At 33.7% G+C, this 21,940-nt stretch overlaps 1 protein-coding gene across 1 annotated transcript; it reads left to right on the forward strand.

The window, feature by feature from the left end:
- The first annotated feature begins 18,829 nt into the window (after nucleotides 1-18,829).
- Nucleotides 18,830-21,530, forward strand: LOC145102155 (protein DETOXIFICATION 40-like). The gene is made up of 6 exons (XM_079039522.1): nucleotides 18,830-19,271; nucleotides 19,366-20,054; nucleotides 20,141-20,379; nucleotides 20,881-20,999; nucleotides 21,111-21,197; nucleotides 21,291-21,530. Exons 1-6 carry the CDS (start codon nucleotides 18,930-18,932, stop codon nucleotides 21,357-21,359), a joined length of 1,545 nt encoding a protein of 514 aa, XP_078895648.1. The 5' UTR covers nucleotides 18,830-18,929; the 3' UTR covers nucleotides 21,360-21,530.
- The last annotated feature ends 410 nt before the right edge of the window (nucleotides 21,531-21,940 follow it).

The raw sequence follows: 21,940 nt of genomic DNA on the forward strand, positions 1-21,940 counted from the left end.
ATGTTTAGGCTAGGATCCAACACAATACTCTACAACCTAGAATAGGGATGTCGTAATCTAGTTGCAGAATATTTGAAGGTAGGTAAATGACGATTTACCAATTTCTACCATGAAAAACGAAAATGAACTTTAAGTTTTAAATAAATTCAAACTCCTAGATCTTTTGAGATTTATTGAACTTTTCAATGGCATGTTTAATCTCGATTATGCCCTTCAAGTTTGCAACTGGGATGCCGAGGATCACAAACAAGGTGTGAATAACCGTGTGAATCATGTGGTGCACTCAATGCTACTATCACCTAATCAATGTGCCGGTTAGCCACACACGCTCCATTGATCTATGATAAACATCGAGCCACCCTTCGCCACCAATGTCAATCCCAAATTAGTGTGCCGGTTAACCACACACACTCCACTAACGTTTGACAAGGGTACGAAGTGTAATTCCATGGATTAGCATACAATTTCACATTTTGCCTAAAGTAACTATGATTTGGGAATTTATAAAAGTATGTAGTTACTTTGTACCTCATTACACTTTTAATGGAAGGTTTCGTCCTATCCTACCCGTTCGGCTAACGACCCTCCACTAGTCAAGAGTGGGTTGGGTAAGAGTGGATACCCATTCAATCGTCATTTTATAGGCAATTTCCTTAAACAACCCTTATAGACCAGCTTCGTGAATGAGGCCTACTAACGGTAAGACTGACAGTTTACTCATACATATATATAATGTTATACTTTTAATGTTATATATAGTATAGAGTGTATTTTACACTTTTAAAATACTAGGTAGTCTAACTTAACAAATTACACTTTTAATTTAAATGTAAACCAAAATTTATGGGTTTATTAAATCTCCTTTAATTATACACTTTAATTAATTAATAAAACCATAAGGGTGTAATTTGAACTTTTTAAAGTACTAGGGTTTTAGAATTTAATATTCCAAAATTAAATTTTTATAATCAAATTTTAAATTCCAAAATTTGAGGGCAAATTTTGAAACTTTTTAAAACTATCTAGGTCACATTACAAATAATTAAATTAAACAAATAATTGGTAATTATCTAAGTTTGACCTAATTCAATTTCTTGCAAGATAATTCATCAAATAACTCAAATAATTAAAGGTTATCTTATAAGGCAATAAATATTTGATTAATTGGTAATTATCTTCTATTTTAGTAAGGATATTCACCAAAAATCATTAAAAATCAGATTATATTAATTAAAAACGTTTATGGTAAGTATCCCAAGCCAAAACAGCAAGAAAATCATCAAAAATCGCTGCCAGACCCTAGGACTCGCCGAGTCAGAGACTTGACTCGCCGAGTTCATCTATTGACTCGCCGAGTCAGTCAAGCAGAAGGTGCAAAAATCGATTTTTCAGCCAATAAACTATCAAATAAGCATCAATTCATCAACAAACAGCCCTAGGCTCTGATACCACTGAAGGGTTATGAGCAATACATCATTCCTATGGTGTACATGCAAACCCTAATAGCATTTGGATCTAGTTTGTCTAATGAACATGCAATTGAATATCCAAAGCTACAAACCCTAGATCTAGCATACAATTAATCATATTAACATAAAATAGGGTTTAGATCTAACCTTTGATTGTTATATAGCAATAACAATCTAATCCTTCTTGTAATTGGCTTCAGAAAGCTTAGTGCCTCAAATGTTGCACCTCTAATGGAGTCACAAACACCATGAGCAACAAGGATGAAGAGGAGAAGAGAGGAGGCAGCCAAAAACGTCTAGAAACCATAAAGGAAGTCTTAGCCACGTTTTTTGGGCCATAGGGGTCCTTTAAATAGGTAGGCTATTAGGGTTTTGAACTTAGGAAACCCTAATATGACTGCTTAGGCTCTAAGCAGCCCATGGACTCCTTTCCTTAGAGCCATGGGCGAAATCTTATGAGCTTCCCCATAAATTTCATCCGCTCCACTCTATGGAGTCCATTAGCCCATTCTTGCAACTATCTTATAATTACAATATTAATCCCCTTTATTTAATTAATCTCTTTTAGCCACAAAATTAATTCTTAATTAATTCTTGACTAATATTAATTAGACAATATGATTTTTCCTTTAATATGTTATTCTTATAATATATTAATAAATCATAATTAATCCTTTCTCTCCTTAATTCTTCCTATAAGTTGCTATGGTGAAGGCAACCCAAAAGGACCATGCTCATAATCGGGTCAAGTACATACCAAAATAGTTATGGACTTAGACACTAATCCAACAACAAGTTGGTATCAGAGCCTTGGTTTGAGTGAATTAGAGGAACACTCATGTGAATCCAGTCTCAAACTAAGGAAAAGATTTTCAAATAGTTTTCAAAATACTTAAGGAGAATGCGATTTGTACGATCAGCCGGAGCCAGTAAGTTGACCCCAAAATACCATACTGTTATTTGAAGTTTTGATATGTTAGAACAACATGCTAGGGATTTTCAGGAATTTCATGATAGAATTGTTTGATTATATGATGTCTGATAGCCTAGGATTCTCCTTTATATGAAATTAACATCATTACTATAGTTGCTTAGTGTATGCATCATAGTTGTACATAACTAAGATTCGATAGACTGAGAATATTTTGTTTGGCTTTATTTCCTTGTTGTGGGCTTAGAGTATGACCGAGTATTCGACTATCTATAGGACCCAATGTTATGTATGGCTAACATACATGAGCGTTGCAGGGTTGGTGGAAGTTTCATGAATGGGTGCAGTGTATAGCTGGTCATCGCGATAAATGATTAGTCACTCTTGAGAGAGTGAGGGCAGGGCAAAGGTGTACTTGTGGTGCTGGGAGTTGGAGATCGAGGATTTCGCATAAGGATGTGTCTAGTTTTATTGCATTTTAGTGCTAGTAGGCTTCTCTACTTGAATGTTGCTTGCTTTGTGCTTTGTGGAATTCATGAGTGATATGAGTTATCCATTATGCGAATATGTCAAGTAACATGTGAAAAAGGTTAAATAATCTCAGAGTGACAAACTTGACCCTGCTTCGCAGCACTTGTCTAAGTCTAAGCATTGTAGGGATGAGTGTGTTACTCGAAGGATTATCTGAGCACTGTTGCATGTGGTTGTATTCATGGAATGGCTAATTGATATTGTAAGGAGTTTTCAATAGCTGATGGAAAAGGGGGATGTTGGTGAATCCTAGGATAGCCTAGAGTGTTTTTTGGTACACTTGTTTCACTGTTAAGCAGGTTTCATGAGTATTTTGTGACTAGGTCTTAGATGACCCGAGATGATTCTTGAGGACAGTATGGATAGGTATGGAAGGTAGTATTAGGCTCGTACTACTGGAAGCATAGTATCCATACTCAAATCAAGGAGCACTTCGGAGAATCTAAGGGTTGGCCAGGAAAGATAGCATTGTTCGAGGTACTGGTCTAGTATATGTTGATCTTCTGGCTTGGGATGCTTAGGAAAGGATGGGTTTTGTGTTGATCTTCATCTGTGTTTCAGGTTCCTCATGGGGTTCATTTGATCCGTACCTGGAGGACCATTATGCGGGTGATATTCGTCTTATGGTCATGTAAGGTTGTACCTGGTTGGGTTAGTCGGGTTATGTTTTGGGTAACCACCAGTGAGTGGTGGTTCGAGTTCTAAGTGGGGGAGAATTTGGAATTCTCAGGTTGAGTGTCAGTCCTTGAGGGTCTTGGTAGTTCGTGGTTTCAGATCGTTGTCTTCAGATTAGTTGGGCAGTTGTTGATCAATGGATCTTTTCCAGAAGCGGGCGTGTTCAGTTCCATGAGGGTCTTGATCTATTGTGTTAGTGTATCCTTGACCATTGGTCATGGGGATTCATCATTCAACGAAGTTTCCTTGGAAGGTTTAGAGGACTCAGTCGAGATTCAGTGATCAGGCCAATATGTCGTCAAGTTCAGTATATTTTATGATCCCTTCAGTCTTCAGGTATGTTTATCCTCAATGGTAGAGTGGAAGCTTGGTTCATAGTAGACTCAGGTTTTGGTAGCATTTAGGATCATCTTGAAGGTTTTCTTGAGCTTGTGGGGTAGTGATGGAATTCGTTCAGTCTAGTATAAGGTCTTGTTTTGACTGATCGTGAAGATGTTTTATGTTTTGATTAAGGTGGCATGTCCATTATCTCTGGTGTACCTTTTCTCTTCGGATGAGATTTTGGGTCTTTTAAGTATGAGTATGGGGGTGTTCTGTGTGAGTTGGGCAAGATGGATTTAGGGCCCATTGTATGATATGTCTGGTATGTGTTATCTTGAAGAACTCACTAAGCTTTGTGTTTACGATATTTAGTTTATGTTTTAGGTACTTCCGGTTCCAAGGGGAAGAGCTTGGGTTGACTGCATCGCACACATCTAGAATCGAGTCTTTGGGTTAGGGAGGCATTATTGGTCCTTTGGGCTAAGGCCCATGCAAAAGGGATTGGGACCAATTGTAAATTCGGCCATATGTTGGGCTTTGTTGGATTGTGTATCTCTTTTGGGCCATTAGATTGTGATTTAGGGTTTCATTCTTGGACCAAGTTATGTTAGGGGTAAAATAGTCTTTTACCCCATGTAGGGATTTTTGGTTAATGATGTAGATCCCATTTTTAATTAGCTTTTATTGGTAACTGAGGGAGCTATAGGACCGGCAGTCAGGGATCATTCGTTTCATTTAGCTTTTTTATGTGAGTTTTCCTCACCGGGTTTAATGGGTCTTAGGCACCAAGGCCAACCCTTGCTTGATTATGTCGATATACTTGTTGTCTGCGTGACACTAGTATGTGATTGTATATGTATTGGGTGAGGGGCCTTATGCGAGTGTGGGCGACCCGTATCTCATTCGGCTGGGCCCGTAATGCGAGTATAGGCGGGGCCCGTATCTCTTGGGGTGGGGCCCGTTATATGATATGTCTGGTATATGGTACTTTGGGGAACTCACTAAGCTTTGTGCTTATAGTTTTTAGTTTATGTTTTAGCTACTTTCGGTTCCAAGGGAAAGAGCTCGAGTTTACTGCATCACACACACCATAGAGATTCTGTTTGTGGAGCATACTTTGATTTTCATGATGTTTGACACTTTTATTTGTTTGGGATGTATAAACGATGTTTGGAATACTGCTTTTACTTAAATCAAAAATAAAATTTTTGGGTCATGATTTTTGGATGTTCCTAGAGAGTTACAATTCCCCCGTGTGTATCTTCAAAAATAGACGAAGCTTTTGGAATGTGGCAAAGGGACCAAAATTCTTCCTCTTCTTTATGTGATTGCTTGATTCCACATATCCCTCTTCCGGTTGTTCATCTTCTTCTCCATCTGATCAAATACCCTTGTGGTTGTTGACATGTTTTGCTTCCACTAGAACCTTGGTAAATCGATTGCTGATGGAACCTTGGTAAATCGAAGATCAATTGGGTTTAGGTGGTGTTCCATTGTGAAGATGAATTAGGATCAGTGGAGGAAACTAGGGAAAAATGGAAGCAGCGGGATAAGCCGACTAAGACTCATGGATGAAGTTAACAATCACTTAAAATATGGTGGTCAAATTCTAAAACACGGAAAATACAAGTGGCACAACTCTAAAAACATAAAAAAAATGGTGGCAAAAATCAAAATCCTACCTAATAAATGAAGGTTTTTTGCTACATGTCATCACCTAATTATGTCATTTTTTTAATTTTTTCAATTTCATTTAAATCCATTTGGCAAATTGTGGTTTTTTTTTTTTTTTTGCTTTGTTATTAAATTATAAAAAAAAATCTAATATAAAAATATAATAAAGAAAATAAGAAAGCTTAAATGTCTCCATAAATTATTACATAATTTGTCAATTAATGTATTAAATTCAATTTAAATTCAAATCAACATTCTTAATTGAAAAACATAATTTTCGGCCAATCCCTTTTGAATTCATGATAATTTGCAGAAACTTTGCAAAAGTTAGTTCATTCACGGTTATTATTGATATTCTTTTGAAATTCAGTTTTGTAAATTATTAAACATATAACGCTTAACAAAATATATTATTTAAAAAAAAACTCGTATATTATACAGATCTCACACCTAATATATAAAATAGAAATTGTTCTTTAAGCTACTCAAATTCTAAAAGAGGCAAAATACAAAGTGGCACAAATTTAAAAACATAAAAAAAAAAAAAAAAAAATTGGTGGCAAAAATCAAAAGGTATAAAGAGGACTGTTGTTAAGAGCCTGCTCACAATTTATTGTATATATAAATATAATAAATATTTAAAATAATATGATATTATACTGATAATCTATGTCTGTATAGGCCATAGGGAGTTGCGTATGTATTTATTGGCACATGCGAAGGTCAAAGAGTCAACATGATCATCCCATATTCGTACATTTTGAAAGTTTCTATCATAAAACATTTTTATGTGATTTTATATTATTAATATTATAATTAAAATTTTTAATCACTCAAATAATCAAAATATGCAAAACGTCGTAAGAAAATAAGTATTAACGTTCTCGCATAACAAATATAAATTTCTTTGACATGTTTTTAAAATATATTGTTATAAATTATAAATTAAGATAAATATTATTACAAATAAAACAAGTAAACCAAAAGGTTTATCGAATGTTCAAGTCCGGTCATGGACATAGACAAAATTAAGTGTTAGATTAAAAGTAGATTAAATTTGTTGTTTAAATCTTTATTCTAATAAATTAATAGTTTTAATATATTTTTGTCAAATGTCACTCTAATACAACTTTCCATTAATATTATATCATGTGTCAATTGTCATGTAGATATATATTAGACAATTAATTTTAAAATTTAAATTTACATTTTTTAATTATATGTTAAATTTGAAGTTATAATAATTTTAAAATTTTGATATATCTCTTAATTAATAATTTATAAAATGAAAATTTTAAAATAATTGATTAATAATTATAAATTTTTAATTAATTTTATAACCGTGGTTTTCACAGGTTGTAAACTAGTAAACAAATAAAATAAGAGCATTATTTATTTTCAAATTTTAAATACAGTTTCATAAAAAAATTGAATACGATTTCCTATAATAATTATATATTTCTAGAGGTGTGTATGAGACGGTTTGGTTCGGTTATTGATTAAAACTGAACCATAACCATTATGAGTATGGTTAACGTTTTTTTTATCGGTTAATGGTTTTGGTTTATGGTTAATATTGGTTAACCATAATGTTCAGACGAAAGTATATTGTCATGAAAATGAAAATAGAATACCAAAAAGTCTTCGACGCCAATGTTTGTAACCTAGCTTATAGTAATAGAATAAAATTGTACCTTTAATACTTAGAGTGAGATAATACATAGTCACAATCAAAATAAAAAAACATTCAATAAAAATATAAAACATTAAAAAAATTGACATTAATAATTTCATATATTGATAATTGATATTAATATTAAAATAAAGTCAAACATTTATACATGTTCAATACGATTAAATCAAAAACTATAAAATAAAAGAGCCAAACATTCATATTATGTGTTATTGGATAAAAAAAACAATCACTCATATACATTTAATGTGATTAAGTCAAAAATAGTAAACAAAAAAACAAAAAAAAAAAAATCAAAAAAGTACATTTTTAATATATCACAGAGTCAAGATGAATCAAGAACTTAACTTACCTAGAAGTCTAGCTTATAAAGTCATAAATCCTTCGAATAGGACAATAAAGTCAAAACAATCTTTGATTATGATTAACGTTGTGAAAAACCTTCGATTACGATTATGAGTGTGAAGATTAAACTAATTATGAATAATGTTTACAAATTGTAGAATTAGCCGATTAAGAATTACAACATTAATCAATAATCTAACTCAATGCATGATTGGAAGATTGTGTGTGTCTGCGTGATCAACCTTTGATGGTTTGATTGCTCGTTCGTCTCCTGATAAATGAGGATTAATGTATTATATTTTCAATATTTTAATGGATCTTAAATAAGTTTGACTATATTATTTTAAATATAATCTATAATTTTTATATATTAAAATATAAAGTTAGCGGTTCGGTTAACCTATAAAACCATAACCGAACCGTTAGTTATCGGTTAACAAAAATTAGAAATCGAACCAACGGTTTTAAAATGGTTCGGTTATATCGGTTAATTTGGTTTTGGTTTGGTTTTTCGGTTATTATGCTCACCCCTAGATATTTCTACTGAAAATTTATTAAAGATAAAATATTAAAATTGGTCTATTTGGAAAATAAGATCATTATTAGTTTGAAATTTTGAAAACAATTTAATAAAAGATACCATTTCTGGTAATGATTAAATAGATTCAACCAAAATTTTAAAAAGACAAAATATCAAAATTAGTCTTTTTTGGGTTTCACTTTAAGACAACGTTACATTACACCAGTGGTCCTTATGGTTTTATTTTCTTTAGTGGTTGGTCCTTAACTTCTTTAAAATGATTTTATATATTTTCTAATTTATTTTTGATTTTGTTTTACACTTTTTATTTAATTTCAATTTAAGGAAATAAAGTGACCCACCCCACTCTATCTACACTTTCACTGTCTAACCCATACCTCTTCTCGTATTCTTTTTCATTTTGACTCTTCTTATTTCCTATTTATTCCTCCGACAACCTATAATGAATAACAAGATAAACCTTTCTGATAGAATTGGATATGGTAGCCATAGATCTTCCCACACCCTGCCATTATCTATAAAATAGTGTGATCCGCCTGTCACGACACTACAATGCTCCTTCGTTTCTACCTTTCCTTTCATCATCTCTCTTCTGTCGGTTACAATTTTACAACCTGACCTCGTTATGGACCTTTGAACACTAGATGCTCCACTTGACAACGTTTATCTGCTGCTGATTGATCACAGTCCCTCTACTATTACTAGAACCGATTATGAAAAATATAGAAACCATGTCTTGGGCAAGCTAAACCCTAAGGCTACAATAAAGAAACCCATCAATACAAGGAGAAGAAGATTATAATGTAAGAAAACTTCCAAATGGGTGTTGATTCCACCATGTATTAGGCAAGCTAAACCCCTAAGGCTACAAGAAAGAAACCCATTAATACAAGTTGTAACCATTCCTTGCCAACCCATAATTTTGCTTGATGGAGTAGCCTTGAATAAGGTTGATTTGCTTTCCAAATTGATTCCAGCCAAGCCTTCCTCCCTTAAAGGATTTTCATCCCTAAATGATTTGATTAGCCTTGTCTCGGTTCAACATAAGTGACATGTATCTTCTTAATATGAAGCTTTTCTTGCCTTGGATGAGAAGGTATGATGGTATGAGGATTTAAAATTTTACTCAAACCGATCTTGAAGCTTCTGGGTGGAATAAAATTAAGAAATAAGAACATAGATGTTGTCACACTCCCAAACCAGACGACGGAAACGTCCGGGGGTGGAGGACTTCATTTGTAGTATCACAACACATACATCATAGTAATCAATGTACAAACAACCATTGCATTTAAAAGTAAAAGTATTTACATGTGTTCAATCATTGTATATTGAAACCAAAATAGTTATACAACAAAAGAAGATATGACTCAAAATAGCTCCATCTTCTCAAAAAGCTCGGGGAGTACCTGTTTATTGTTTCCCTGAGAATACAAGTAATTTGAAAAGAGAGTATCAACATAAAGTTGAGTGAGTGCATAAGTATTTATGTTTAAAAGTATGTTTCTGTTCCATGAATCTGTAAGTTGTTCCAGAAAATCCTATATTTTCTGTTGTATATGAAAAGTAGTTTTAATCTCATAAAACTGTTCTTATTTGTAAACCAATGTTCTGTATTTGTATTCCTTTATGTAAAACTTGTAACTGTGTGTGTGTCTGGTTCTACCAGCTGTTAATGTACTATTGTAGTTTGTATTTTGTAAACTAGTACTTTGAAAATGTACTTATGTTTAGTTGATTATACACTAACGTATTGTTAATATCTTTTTAATGAGTTATTATAACCATACTGAGACTAGATGGCCTGAAACAAATGCTTCGTAGGCGTTTAAACTGTTGATAACAATTGTTACTCATCGACGTGTATGCCTGATTGTAGCTAGCAGCCTGAGTGTGGGGTTGTCAATCCCGATATAGATCTACACACAACTTGTCTCGATCCCCTGACTGGAGACTCTGGTTATAATATCAGGACTTTAACCATGTTGTTTAAATGAATTAAACAACCTGAATTGAATGACTCATAAAAAGCATATAAACGTTACATGTATAATAGTTATGAAAACCCAATCATCCTGAAATAATGATTGATTGTATATTCATGAATTAGTATTCTTAGCATGTATTTGAAAACTATAAACCCTTGATTTGTTTTGAATCAAACCTTTGTTTCTTGTAAAACGGTGTATTCTAGTATACTAGAATCATGAATTATTGTTTTATATATCATAAATTATACCTATTATAATTTATATGTACTTTCTGAATTGGTATTTAACTATTTTTGCATGTAACTCATTGCTCAACATGTTACAAAGGGTATTTAAACTGATGAAATAACTTTTATATTTATATACATATACAATTATATATAAGTAAAATTTAAACGACATTCGGACAAATAACCGGTACTATAAGCCCACATCCAAACAAAGAAAATGACCCATAATGAGTTATCAATCCTAAGCCTTTTATATATATATTATATATATATATATATATATATATATATATATATATATATATATATATATATATATATAATTATGAATTTTGGGGAAAAATATAAGTTTATAAAAGAGTTTAATATTTTGAGTATTTTTTATGAATTAATGTCATTTTATCACGATTTGAAATCATTTGTTTGTAACACAAAGTTCTTGTGTTAGACTTGTATTCCCTCTTAAAACAGTAAAAATTATGAAAGTACGGGGGTATGAACACACTTGATAAGTGGTGATTTGGATAGCGTTTCGTTTTCTGGGAAGGAGTTTATTTGGTGAAAAACCGGCTTTATTTGGACAGAGTTTTGACTGGAGAATGTTGTTTTTCTTGGGAATCCCAGGGCTTCTAGGCTTGCTCAGGGTTTTAGATAAGCTACCGGGGCTTTGGGGGTTGTATGTAAGGTTATGGAAGTGAAAGGGGTGAAAAGGATGGAAAATGGTAAAAATGTGTTAAATCCGAGAAATCTCGCAGCCCTTATATAGACTGCGAGGGTTCGGCCGAAGGGGGACACGCGACATCAACAACGAAGGCCACGAGGCCGAAGTCGGAAGCAGCGGTGCGAGGCTCGGAAGCGCGACACGGAGGCAAGGCACGTCGGATGCGCATTGGACCGCGACTTCGGTCGAATCAGAACGCTACACGTGTCGGATCCGGGTGTGGCGGTTACTGTTCATGCGAGATTTCCCGGTATTATCCATTATTTCTTTGTTTTTGACCAAAAAATTCTAAAATTCATAACTTTCGCATACGAACTACGTTTTTGATGTTATTTATGTGCACGCGTAGGTAATATTATACTCTACGAATTTTGTTTAAATTTCGTCGGCTAATTTTGACTTTATTTTTAATATTATTATTTTTAACAGACCGGGACAGGAAAATCCGTTAAAAATTCATAACTTCTTCATCCGACGTCCGTTTTTGTCTGTCTTTTTACCGTTGTACTACTATTGATGAGACTTTCAATTCTCGTTTAGGTTGTGTCGGCTAAAAATTAATCGACCTTTATTTCGAGTTTTTAGCTATATACTGTGATACTGAAACATAGAAAAATCATAACTTCCTCATACGAAGTCAGATTTTGGCGTTCTTTTTATGAAAGTTCTCGGTTTAACATAATCTACAACTTTCATTTAGATTGTTATGGCTAAAAAGCCTTTTATTGAAAATTCACTTTTTACACTAAACAATGTTTTGCCGGTTTTATCGCGGATCTTCGAGTGGTCATAACTTCTTCGTTATAACTCGGATTTTATTGTTCTTTATATTTTTGGAAACCTTGTTACAATCTCTACTACTTTGTTCATCCCAATTGAGATTGTTTAATACTTTATTTTTGAGGGTCAATTATGTAAATATACACAGTATGCTAAAATTTCTCTTTATTATTTTGAAAAGAACTACAAATTGACCTACATTATTACATAGGTTTGAAATAACAGTTTGTTACAGATGTTATTCATTAGGGGTTTAGCAATGGTGGCCAATGATGGTGAAGGTGATGTTTGGAGTTGAAATGGGGTGATGACGAAGTAGGTAAATGACGAACGACAAGGTATGGGGTGGGGCGGTGTGTGTGTGTGTATAATTAAGATTATCAAAAGTGAAGAATAAGTAAAAGAAAAAAGAAAGAAAAAAATATTATAAAGGGCAAGATAGTTTTTTGCATGGAAAAGACCAACCACATAAAAAATAAATCCATGAGGAGCATTAGAGTAACATTTTGCAATGTTGTCTTTAAAGTAAGAATTTGTGTATACCACATGGACCAAATTTGAGATTTTGTCTTTTATAAATTATAGTTAAATAAACATTGCAAAACATACTTAAAAAACATTAACCCATTTTGTAACACTCGAATCCAGGTATTTCCTTTTAAGTCCTTGAAATAAAAACATAGTTGCAAATGAGGTCCCTCCGTACATTGGGCGTATGTATATGTATGCTTAGTGTACATGGTCGTGTTGGATCGGGGACCTGAGTCACGTACGTGGGGCGTGCGTAGCCAAAAGCTAAAACCCTAATTTTAGGGCATGAGGCCTATTTAAGCACATTTATAACCTTGGGACCCTCACCCTTATAAGCCTCCACAACTCTTAACGTCCCTAAAACCCTAGTTTGCCCTTGAATGTGATATTTGAGCTTGGAAGTAACTTTAGTGGCCTTTTTGGTGTGTTTCCAAGAAGAAAAAACTTGATGAGCAAGCTTTAGCCGTGGTTGAGCTTCAATATCTTGAATCTACATCATCTTGGGAAGCTTTTGAAGGTAAAAAGATCATACCTTGTTGAACCTTTTGATAGTTGGAATAGGGTTTGTTTATGAGCTCTTTTAGGTCCATGGATTCTCTTTTGTGAGCTTGAGAAACTCCAGAAGCTAGAAATGCTAGATCTTAGTCCCTATGATGTGTTAGAGACATAAAAAAGTTATCTTGGTGGATGATATGAAGCCATGCATGATTCTAGATCCTTAATGTGAGTTTTGATGAATAAATATGGATGTTAGACTTCCAATAAGACATGTTAAGGCATAAAGTTGCCAACTTTATGCCCTAGGACCCTTAATGACCGAGATCTGGAAGTTGGAGTAAGTGGCTACATGGATTAAGCACCAAATAGCTAAAGGTGCCGAACACCTCACTACGCCGAGCGTACTAGGATGTACGCAACACGTACTGCATAGTGCTCGAGTACGCCGAGTGTACAAAGAGTTATGCCGCGCGTACGCCCCAGTGGTCTTTTGAACTTTTGTTGGAGTTTTAGATTATTGGGCCTTATTTGATTTTGGGACTTGATCTGTTTAAAGTAGGTGGGCCTTTGAATTTTGCTAATGGGCCTTAAGTGGCGTAGTTGGGCCTTTTGGGCCTTGGAACCCGTTATTGTGTTTGTGCCAGGAATGGTTAGGCCCATTATGGGAAAAAAGAATTTTAGCCCTTATTTTAGGAGTTTGGACTTACGGCTTAGGCCCATGATTTGGGATTGTGACCTAATTCTGATTAGGTCTATTTGTTTGTGTTAGTGTGGGATCTTCCTGTTTAGTAGCTGAGCATCTTATTGTTTCTAGTAGACTGAGGTGAGTTTCTCATTGTATCAATATGTTAAAGGCACCAAAGCCGTCCCATCCTTTGATTTACTATATGCGAATTGTGTATGAAATTCTTTTTTCCCATGTGTGAAATGTGTATGAAAGACCAGGATGCGGCTCCTAGAAATTGTATGGAAGAACAAGATCTAGCCCCTGACAATTGTATGAAAGACCATGCCTCTAGCACTTGTATGTAAGACCGGGATTTGGCCCCCGACAATAATTGTAATACTATGATTTGACCCATAGCATTCATTGTTTGTTGGTATGTTGTACTTTGACAAAACTCACTAAGCATTTTGCTTACAGTTTGTGTTTATGGTTTCAGGTACTTCTGTTATTAAGGGGAAGGGCCCGACATGATGGTACAACATACTCTCCCATTATTTCAGCATTTTTGATATTGTACTCTGATGACACAACAATTTTACATTGTGATGGTTTTGGATAAATTTTATATCTATGGTACTTGTTTATTTTAGAAAAATGAAAATGAAAATTTTTGTTTGGGTTTTTGGTTCGTTACACATTAAATGAGAATTTTAATAATGTTAAAGTGTAGTTATTTGATGAAAAAATCTCCGATAAAGTCCCAATATTTTGGACCAGTTTATGGTTTAATCTCAACTTTTATTTTTTGAATAGATAAGTCCCGATTATTTTATGTTTTGCCCAAACTAATGAAACAATCCTTATTTTTTTTTCAACAGTAAATGTCAGATTATCGTATAAAATTATATAATCGGGACGTTTCTGTTCAAAAAATAAATGTTAGGATTAAATTACAAACTGATCCAAAATATTGAGACTTTCTTGGAGATTTCCCTTATTTGAAAATTTAAAATGTTGATTCTTTTAGTTGAAAACAAATATCTTTGGTTCATGGGAAGTAACTTTATTTTTTAAACGTCAGAAAATTGTTAATTATGTTTAGCATAAGGGAAAATAAATAAAAACTTTTAAATTAAAAAAAGATTTTATCATAATATTAGACTTTAGTGTGTTATGTTATCAACATATTGTTTCCCGGTAGCACTTATGATCATATGCAACAAACCATATCGGCATATTATGTGTCACCATACAAATTTAATGATATTTTCCATGGTTTTACTGCTACTACTTCGGCATCTATCAATTTGGTGAAATAATAAAATGCGACTATTAGGAACTTAACTTTGCCTGGGGCCTCCGTGAATGGGCCCACAATGTCAATGCCCTACATCAACAATGGCCATGGGATGGCAACGCTGAGACACTAGAATGTATTTGACAATTATGAAATTTTCCAAATGACCAAGTTTGTATCGTTTGCCATTGTAGGTTAGAAGTATCATGTTCGTATCGTTTGACAATTATGGCATTTCAAAAATCACCCGCTTGGCCTCCTCTTTATCTAAGCACTGGAGACACAAGTTTAAGTATAATTTTCGATATAATCTTCATGTGTAAATAGTGTAATTGGTGGCATTAACTTGTATTTTCTATGCTTCCTTCCTGCAAGCTTACAGTGTACCATTCTGTAAATACTTTACAAATGGTGTCATCCAAGAGTTTCCTTCGTCTCGTATATCCATTGTTTATATCTGCTCCTCATTGATGCTCTTCTTTTGATAAAACTTCTACTAGCACCTTCTTAGCCAAGTGATCGAAAACTAACAAGGCTAATTTACTTAAGACATCTAATGTTTATTCTTGGACCGAGGGACTTGTGTAATTTGGAATTTCCCAAACTGTCAGACCATTTCCTGTATCTTGGCTAAGTATTTCTTTATTTGGTCATCTTTAGACTCGTATGTCACATTAATTTGATTAGTTTCCAACATAGAGCCTTTGGATAGACTTATTTCTGAAATGTTGATACTGATAGCTAATTAGAAATCGACTATCAATTCATCGTATTCTACCTCATTTTTTGAACATCCAAAATCGAAATGGAGTGCATATGTTACTCTCTCACTTGAAGGGCTCTTCAAAATAATTCCTTCTCCTAAACCATCATGGCTAAGTGCGTTGTCCGTGTACAACACCCACTATTTATAAGGTGTGACTTTCGTTAGGAATTATTTAGAAGAACCATTTGAGTGAACGTGGTTTGGCTAAGCTGAACCAATTGGAGGTTATATAACCAAACTAGTATATACCTTATTACATACCTTTGTAATCGTTTGAAACCTTCGTAGATCTTGATCGAATGATGAGTACTAAGAGCCCAACACAAAGCTCCTCTTTCGTAGTTGCTCCCAAGGAACATGCCAGCAACATCTGACATCACCCCATGGACGAACCTAACTACACATCACATAATCAACTCAAGTTTAGGGTTTTGAGATCGGGTTGATACTGCTGAATTCCAAGGTTTTTCTATATAGAATTCCCTCAATCATATCTAAACTAGGACCACTCTATTTATAAGGAAGGATTTAAACCCTTAAATGATAAATATCTAGTCATATTATAATTATTCTTATCTTTGTTAATTAGATGACTTTCCAAGTCCTTTATCTATAACCTTCTAAATCATCGGAATTCATGTAATTAATTAACAAATCAGGTCCATATAATATTCTCGTGTCATCAGTTGCTTATTTATGTCCTTATGTGTAATCCAAAATGACCTTACTATTAATAATAATATTACCAACTGTTGTGACTGTATGCACTATCTTCAAACAAATGGATCCTAGTTTGAAGATGGTTTGTCTTTAAGAGCTTAAATCAAATCAACTTGGAATGTACTTAGGGTGCTACTATTTGATTCTTAACTTATCCTTTCCATCGAGCACATCTCATTCTTTTCAACTTTATCATCAACAACCGGCGCATCCTTAATTTTCTACTTTTCTTCTTTTGCAAGTAGAACCTTAGATCCAATATTATGCCTTTTTAATGAAGCAAACAACCTTTTGTATTTTGCTTTATAAGAGTATTCCTTATGATCAATCTTTTTAACTTTAAAGTATTTTGTAAAATGTGTAGTTTCCCGACACTTCAATACATATAACTAGAAGTTGAATTGCGTCTTGGTTTGTCAGTTCGAGATTTTCGACCATCTTCTAACTTTATTAGTCCTTCTTTGAATTCTCTCTTTATTTTTAAAACTATCAAACCTTTGTAACCAACATGATAGTGCGTGATACCAATTTAGAGAATCATTATAGCTCCTCATCTTCCGTCCCATCTTTACAGTCAACTTGAGTTTCTTCCTCACCAACATCGTCTTTAACAATCTATATGTTTCTTGGCAAAATAGCATCAAAATGTGACTTGTGTCCTTATTTCATGTCCTTTGTATTTTCATGTCTTTTTGATTTTATTTTTCATAGTTTCTCAAGTTCCCAAACATGTTTTGAAGATCCATAGTCTTGATATTCTCACTATTCTTAAGAACACCAACATGATGCTTATAAATTAAATTAAGTGAGTTAGGTAACGAACAAAGTTAGATTTCTCAATCTTCATATTTCTTATGTCACCATTAAGACATCTGAACGAGTTGGATGTATGTGTTAATGACTCCCCCTTTTAACTAAAAATGATTCATACATGTGGTTAAGACTTTTTTCTTGATAAGCTTGAATCTTATTAGGTCCATCCTATGCCACATTTAGAGTGTTTATTATAATTTTTTTGCGTAATTGAATTTTTCAACCATATTGTATGCATCATAAAGTAGTGAATGCATATTTTAGCTCTGGCTCTAACATCAGTATTAACCTTTCGTATGTCATATTTAGTCCATTAGGTTATATTGGTTATGAGACTTCTAACAGGAACATCTTCTTAGTGATTTCACACATAGGAAGGTAAGGCCCACCAATGATGATCTCCAACATGTTGTAGTCTATGGTTTTGAGGACCATAAGAGTCTTATTAAACAACATCGTGAATTTGTTCTGATCAAAGGGATAACACTTGTTTGTAGAGTTTGATCGACATAGAGATTTCTAAATCTGCTCTAATACCAATTTTTTGTCTCAATCGTGAATACTCTTGTATGGTTCGGTAGATGAGCATTCAATAAATTTAAAACTAATTTTATTTGTCAACTTTTAAACTTTAATACTAAATAAAGAAAAAAATGAGACATGCCTTAGTTATGAACAAACCATAATTCTTTATATCTAAATAAAGTTACAAAACCCTAGAACATAATCTCACTCTAAAATCATCAATCACCAGCATTCAATGCTAAAACATTCAGAGTTTACCATTAACCCTTAAACAAATAGAATAAACTTTATAAAAACCTCTGCATTTCAATAATCCTTAAACAGATAGAATAAACTTTATAAAAACCTATACATTTCAACGGTAAAAAGCTATACAAAAATTTATTCAAATAGTAATAAGCTTTTATAAAATATACTTGTAGAAATAAACAGCTTTTATAAAATATACTTGTAGTAATAAACAGCTTTTATAAAATATACTTTTATTAATAACCAATACGAACCCACTATTTCATTAATAAACAAACTCTTGATTCTAAACATATATAACACAAATTTTGTTAACTTTAGTTTGTTTACGAACAATTCAAACCATCTCAATCTTCATTAAAATTTAATTTTATTAAAATACAATCTATGACCAAGGCACGTTTTTATGAATGTAGCAACACGTACAGAGCATATTATTTCTTTTTTCAATCGTGTTTTTAGTGAAACATTTTAAAATAATGCGTGATCCGTTAGCAACGGGTCATCAATACCAACGTAAGTTTGGCAGCTAATTGGATATGGGAACATGTGATCCTTAAATAGGCGCATGTATTCTGTTTTCTTATTTTAAAGTTTTAAGTCCATTATTGATTTATTTCTATGTTATATGTAGTAGGTAGCTCAAAGTCGTACCTAAACGTGTGTGAGAGGTCCCAATATATACATACACAATTTCCTATGTATAGATATTTTATTTTACTATTATTATTATTATTTTAATAGTTTAATTAATATCAAAAGATATCGCTTGATTCTTGCCACACCACTATTGGACATAATATATAATAATAAGTTTTTATGTACTTTTTAAATGGTGTGAGATCCTCCTCTTCTGTATATAATAGGGACGATCATATTATCCAGAGCCACCAAGATTAGATCGCATAACAACCAATCCGTTCGCTAGACACTAAAAAAGGCTCAGGCTCAGCCTTAGCCAATGGATTCAAGATCCAAGCACAATGATGGGCTGACCCAACCCATTCTCTCCGATCACCGGAATTCACAGGTGGCTCCGGAGCCGAAAGGGGAAGTGGTGAGCTCGGAGCTGGAGCATATACTATCGGACACCAGTTTAACCTCCTTCCAGCGATACAAAAAGGCGTTGTCTCTTGAACTCGTTAGCTTATTCTGGCTAGCAGCTCCAACTATTGTTGTGTACTTGCTGAACAACTTGACGTCGATCTCCACCCAAATCTTCAGCGGCCACCTTGGTAACCTTCAGCTCGCAGCCGCCACTCTTGGCAACAATGGTGTTCAAATCTTCGCCTTTGGTCTTCTGGTATAAATTACATGGCTTTTAGTAATCAATATCTACTACCTTTTTGTATTTAATCTAGAGTATAAGTTTTGTTTTTATTTTTTATTTTTGGTAGCTTGGAATGGGGAGCGCAGTGGAGACTCTATGTGGTCAAGCATATGGAGCTAAGCAATACGGAATGCTCGGTGTTTACCTTCAAAGATCCACCATTCTTCTAATGCTGACAGCGATACCTCTTATGTTTATCTACATTTTCTCAAAACCCATTCTCCTGTTACTCGGCCAATCAAAAGAAATCGCCTCCGCAGCTTCCCTATTCATCTTCGGACTCATCCCGCAGATCTTCGCATACGCAGCCAACTTCCCAATCCAAAAATTCCTTCAATCCCAAAGCATCGTCTTCCCCAGCGCCTACATCGCCGCCGGGATTTTCGTCGTTCACCTTCCGTTGTCCTATCTTGTGATGTACGTCTTCGACTGGGGGCTACTCGGTGGCGCGTTGGTTTTGAGTTTTTCATGGTGGGTGATTGTGTTGGCGCAGTTTGTGTATATCCTCAAGAGTGATCGGACTAAGGAGACGTGGAATGGGTTTAATGTGGAGGCGTTTTCTGGGCTTTGGTCGTTCTTTAAGCTATCCGCAGCGTCCGCAGTTATGTTGTGTCTAGAGACATGGTATTTTCAGATTCTTATTTTGGTCGCTGGTTTGCTTCCGAATCCGGAGATAGCGTTAGATGCGTTGGCTGTTTGTTCAACGATTCTTGGATGGGTTTTCATGATTTCAGTTGGATTCAATGCCGCTGCAAGGTATTTATATACTATAGCATCCATTAATTGAAAGCTGCTTATTGGTTGATGTTTTTAGTGACATACAATTTGTATATTTATGACAGTGTGAGAGTTAGCAACGAGCTAGGAGCAGGACATGCGAAATCGACATCATTTGCAGTTATAGTTGTGACATCAATGTCGTTCATTGTGGCTTGCATATGTGGTATCATTCTGTTTTTTGGAAGACATTACATAAGCTATATTTTTACCGAAGGAGAGGTTGTCGCAGAAGCTGTCTCGGAGCTTACTCCTCTACTTGTATTTTCAATCCTCCTGAATGGCATTCAGCCTGTTCTTTCAGGTAAGAATTCACTGTTTGCTATATCTTAAATTAAAGGAGACAAAATAGAACGCAATAAGCATACTAGGTTTGACTTGGCTGACAAATTTGACAAAAATTGTAATTTTGTTTTTATAAAAAGAATGTGAGACATGGACTTGCTGTTTAATGTTGAACGTGATTTTTTTTTTCTCACCTTCATAATTAAAAAAAAGGTGAGACATGTTTTTTTCTCACCTTCACAATTAAATAAGGTGAGACATTAGCTCGCTGTTGATTGGAAAAAACTCATTTTCTTTTAAGTTTCTTAGTTAAACTAGAAGTTAAACAAACAAATAAACTACAGTCCTTTTTTATGGATTTTGAGTTTAAAGTAACTTTAAAGATTTGTCAATTAGGTCTAATCACGTTCTATTTAGTCATGTCTTTGTAGTGTGTAACAAACGCAGTCCCAATAAAATATGTTTATGTTATTTAAGACGTATTCATAAATTGAATGACAAATGAAATGAAAATAAATAGGGGTCGCTGTTGGATGTGGATGGCAATCGTTTGTTGCATATGTGAACATTGGATGTTATTATATGGTTGGAGTTCCCCTTGGTGTTTTGTTGGCCTTCTACTTTGACTTTGGTGCTAAGGTACACAATTATTACTTGTCAATATTAAATCACACATTTACATTATGTGTGACATAATGGTATCATATAAATAAATATATGTATATAATTTTTTATGTATACAAAATGTAGGGAATATGGTCGGGGCTAGTAGGGGGTATGGTAATGCAGACGATGATTTTGTGTTGGGTTACTTTCCGAGCAGATTGGAACAAAGAGGTAAATTCTCAATACAGATACAAAATTTAGGATAATTTCACTAATTTTATTTGGTTATAGTAAATAATGTAATTATATTAATGAAATTTTCAGGTAAAAATAGCAAATATGAGGGTAACGCAATGGAAACAACAGAAAGAAGACCTTTTGCTAAACAATTAAGAACCTTTTGTTTTTGCCCTTTATTGTTTTTTATTTAGATTTTAATTTCTTTAGAGCAACACAAGGTAATACACTTGTTTGCGACTTATTTGAAGTGGATTGTAATGAATAACTATTATCAGCCTTTGATCATTATATTAATTAATTAGAAAGTTTTGTCTTTATGAACAATATATTTTTCCATTTAAGGAGTTTCATCACAAAAGTTTTTAGTTTTAGAGTTTTGCCACAATATTATGGATTTTGATAGATTTAGTCCCTGTAATTTTATAATTTATAGAAAAGGTTATTATAATTTTTTTATAAAAACAGCGCATATGCTAGAAGATTTTTGTATGTTGGCAAGTTTTGCTTCAGAAAATAAATTACAAAAAGTTTACTAAAAAGGTCCTTGTGTATTTTTTTCAGAAACGGTCTGTATGTTTAAAACATTACAAAATAGTCCCTGCCTAATATAAATTTTGCAGATTACTCCCCCCACAATATATTGCCATGTTTTGTCCCTATACTTCTTTGGTTACCACTTTCGTAGCATAACTTTTGTATATTTATAAGTTTGCTCCTTACACTTTTGGTGTTAC

Source organism: Lactuca serriola, chromosome 4 (genome assembly GCF_051521515.1).
Source record: "Lactuca serriola cultivar US96UC23 chromosome 4, Lser_US96UC23_V15, whole genome shotgun sequence".
NCBI lineage: Eukaryota > Viridiplantae > Streptophyta > Magnoliopsida > Asterales > Asteraceae > Lactuca > Lactuca serriola.

Coding starts and splice junctions, on each gene's coding strand:
- LOC145102155 (XM_079039522.1), top strand. CDS start 18,930: ATGGATTCAAGATCCAAGCACAATGATGGGCTGACCCAACCCATTCTC. Junction 19,272..19,365: donor TCTTCGCCTTTGGTCTTCTG/GTATAAATTACA, acceptor TATTTTTGGTAG/CTTGGAATGGGGAGCGCAGT. Junction 21,198..21,290: donor GAGCAGATTGGAACAAAGAG/GTAAATTCTCAA, acceptor TGAAATTTTCAG/GTAAAAATAGCAAATATGAG.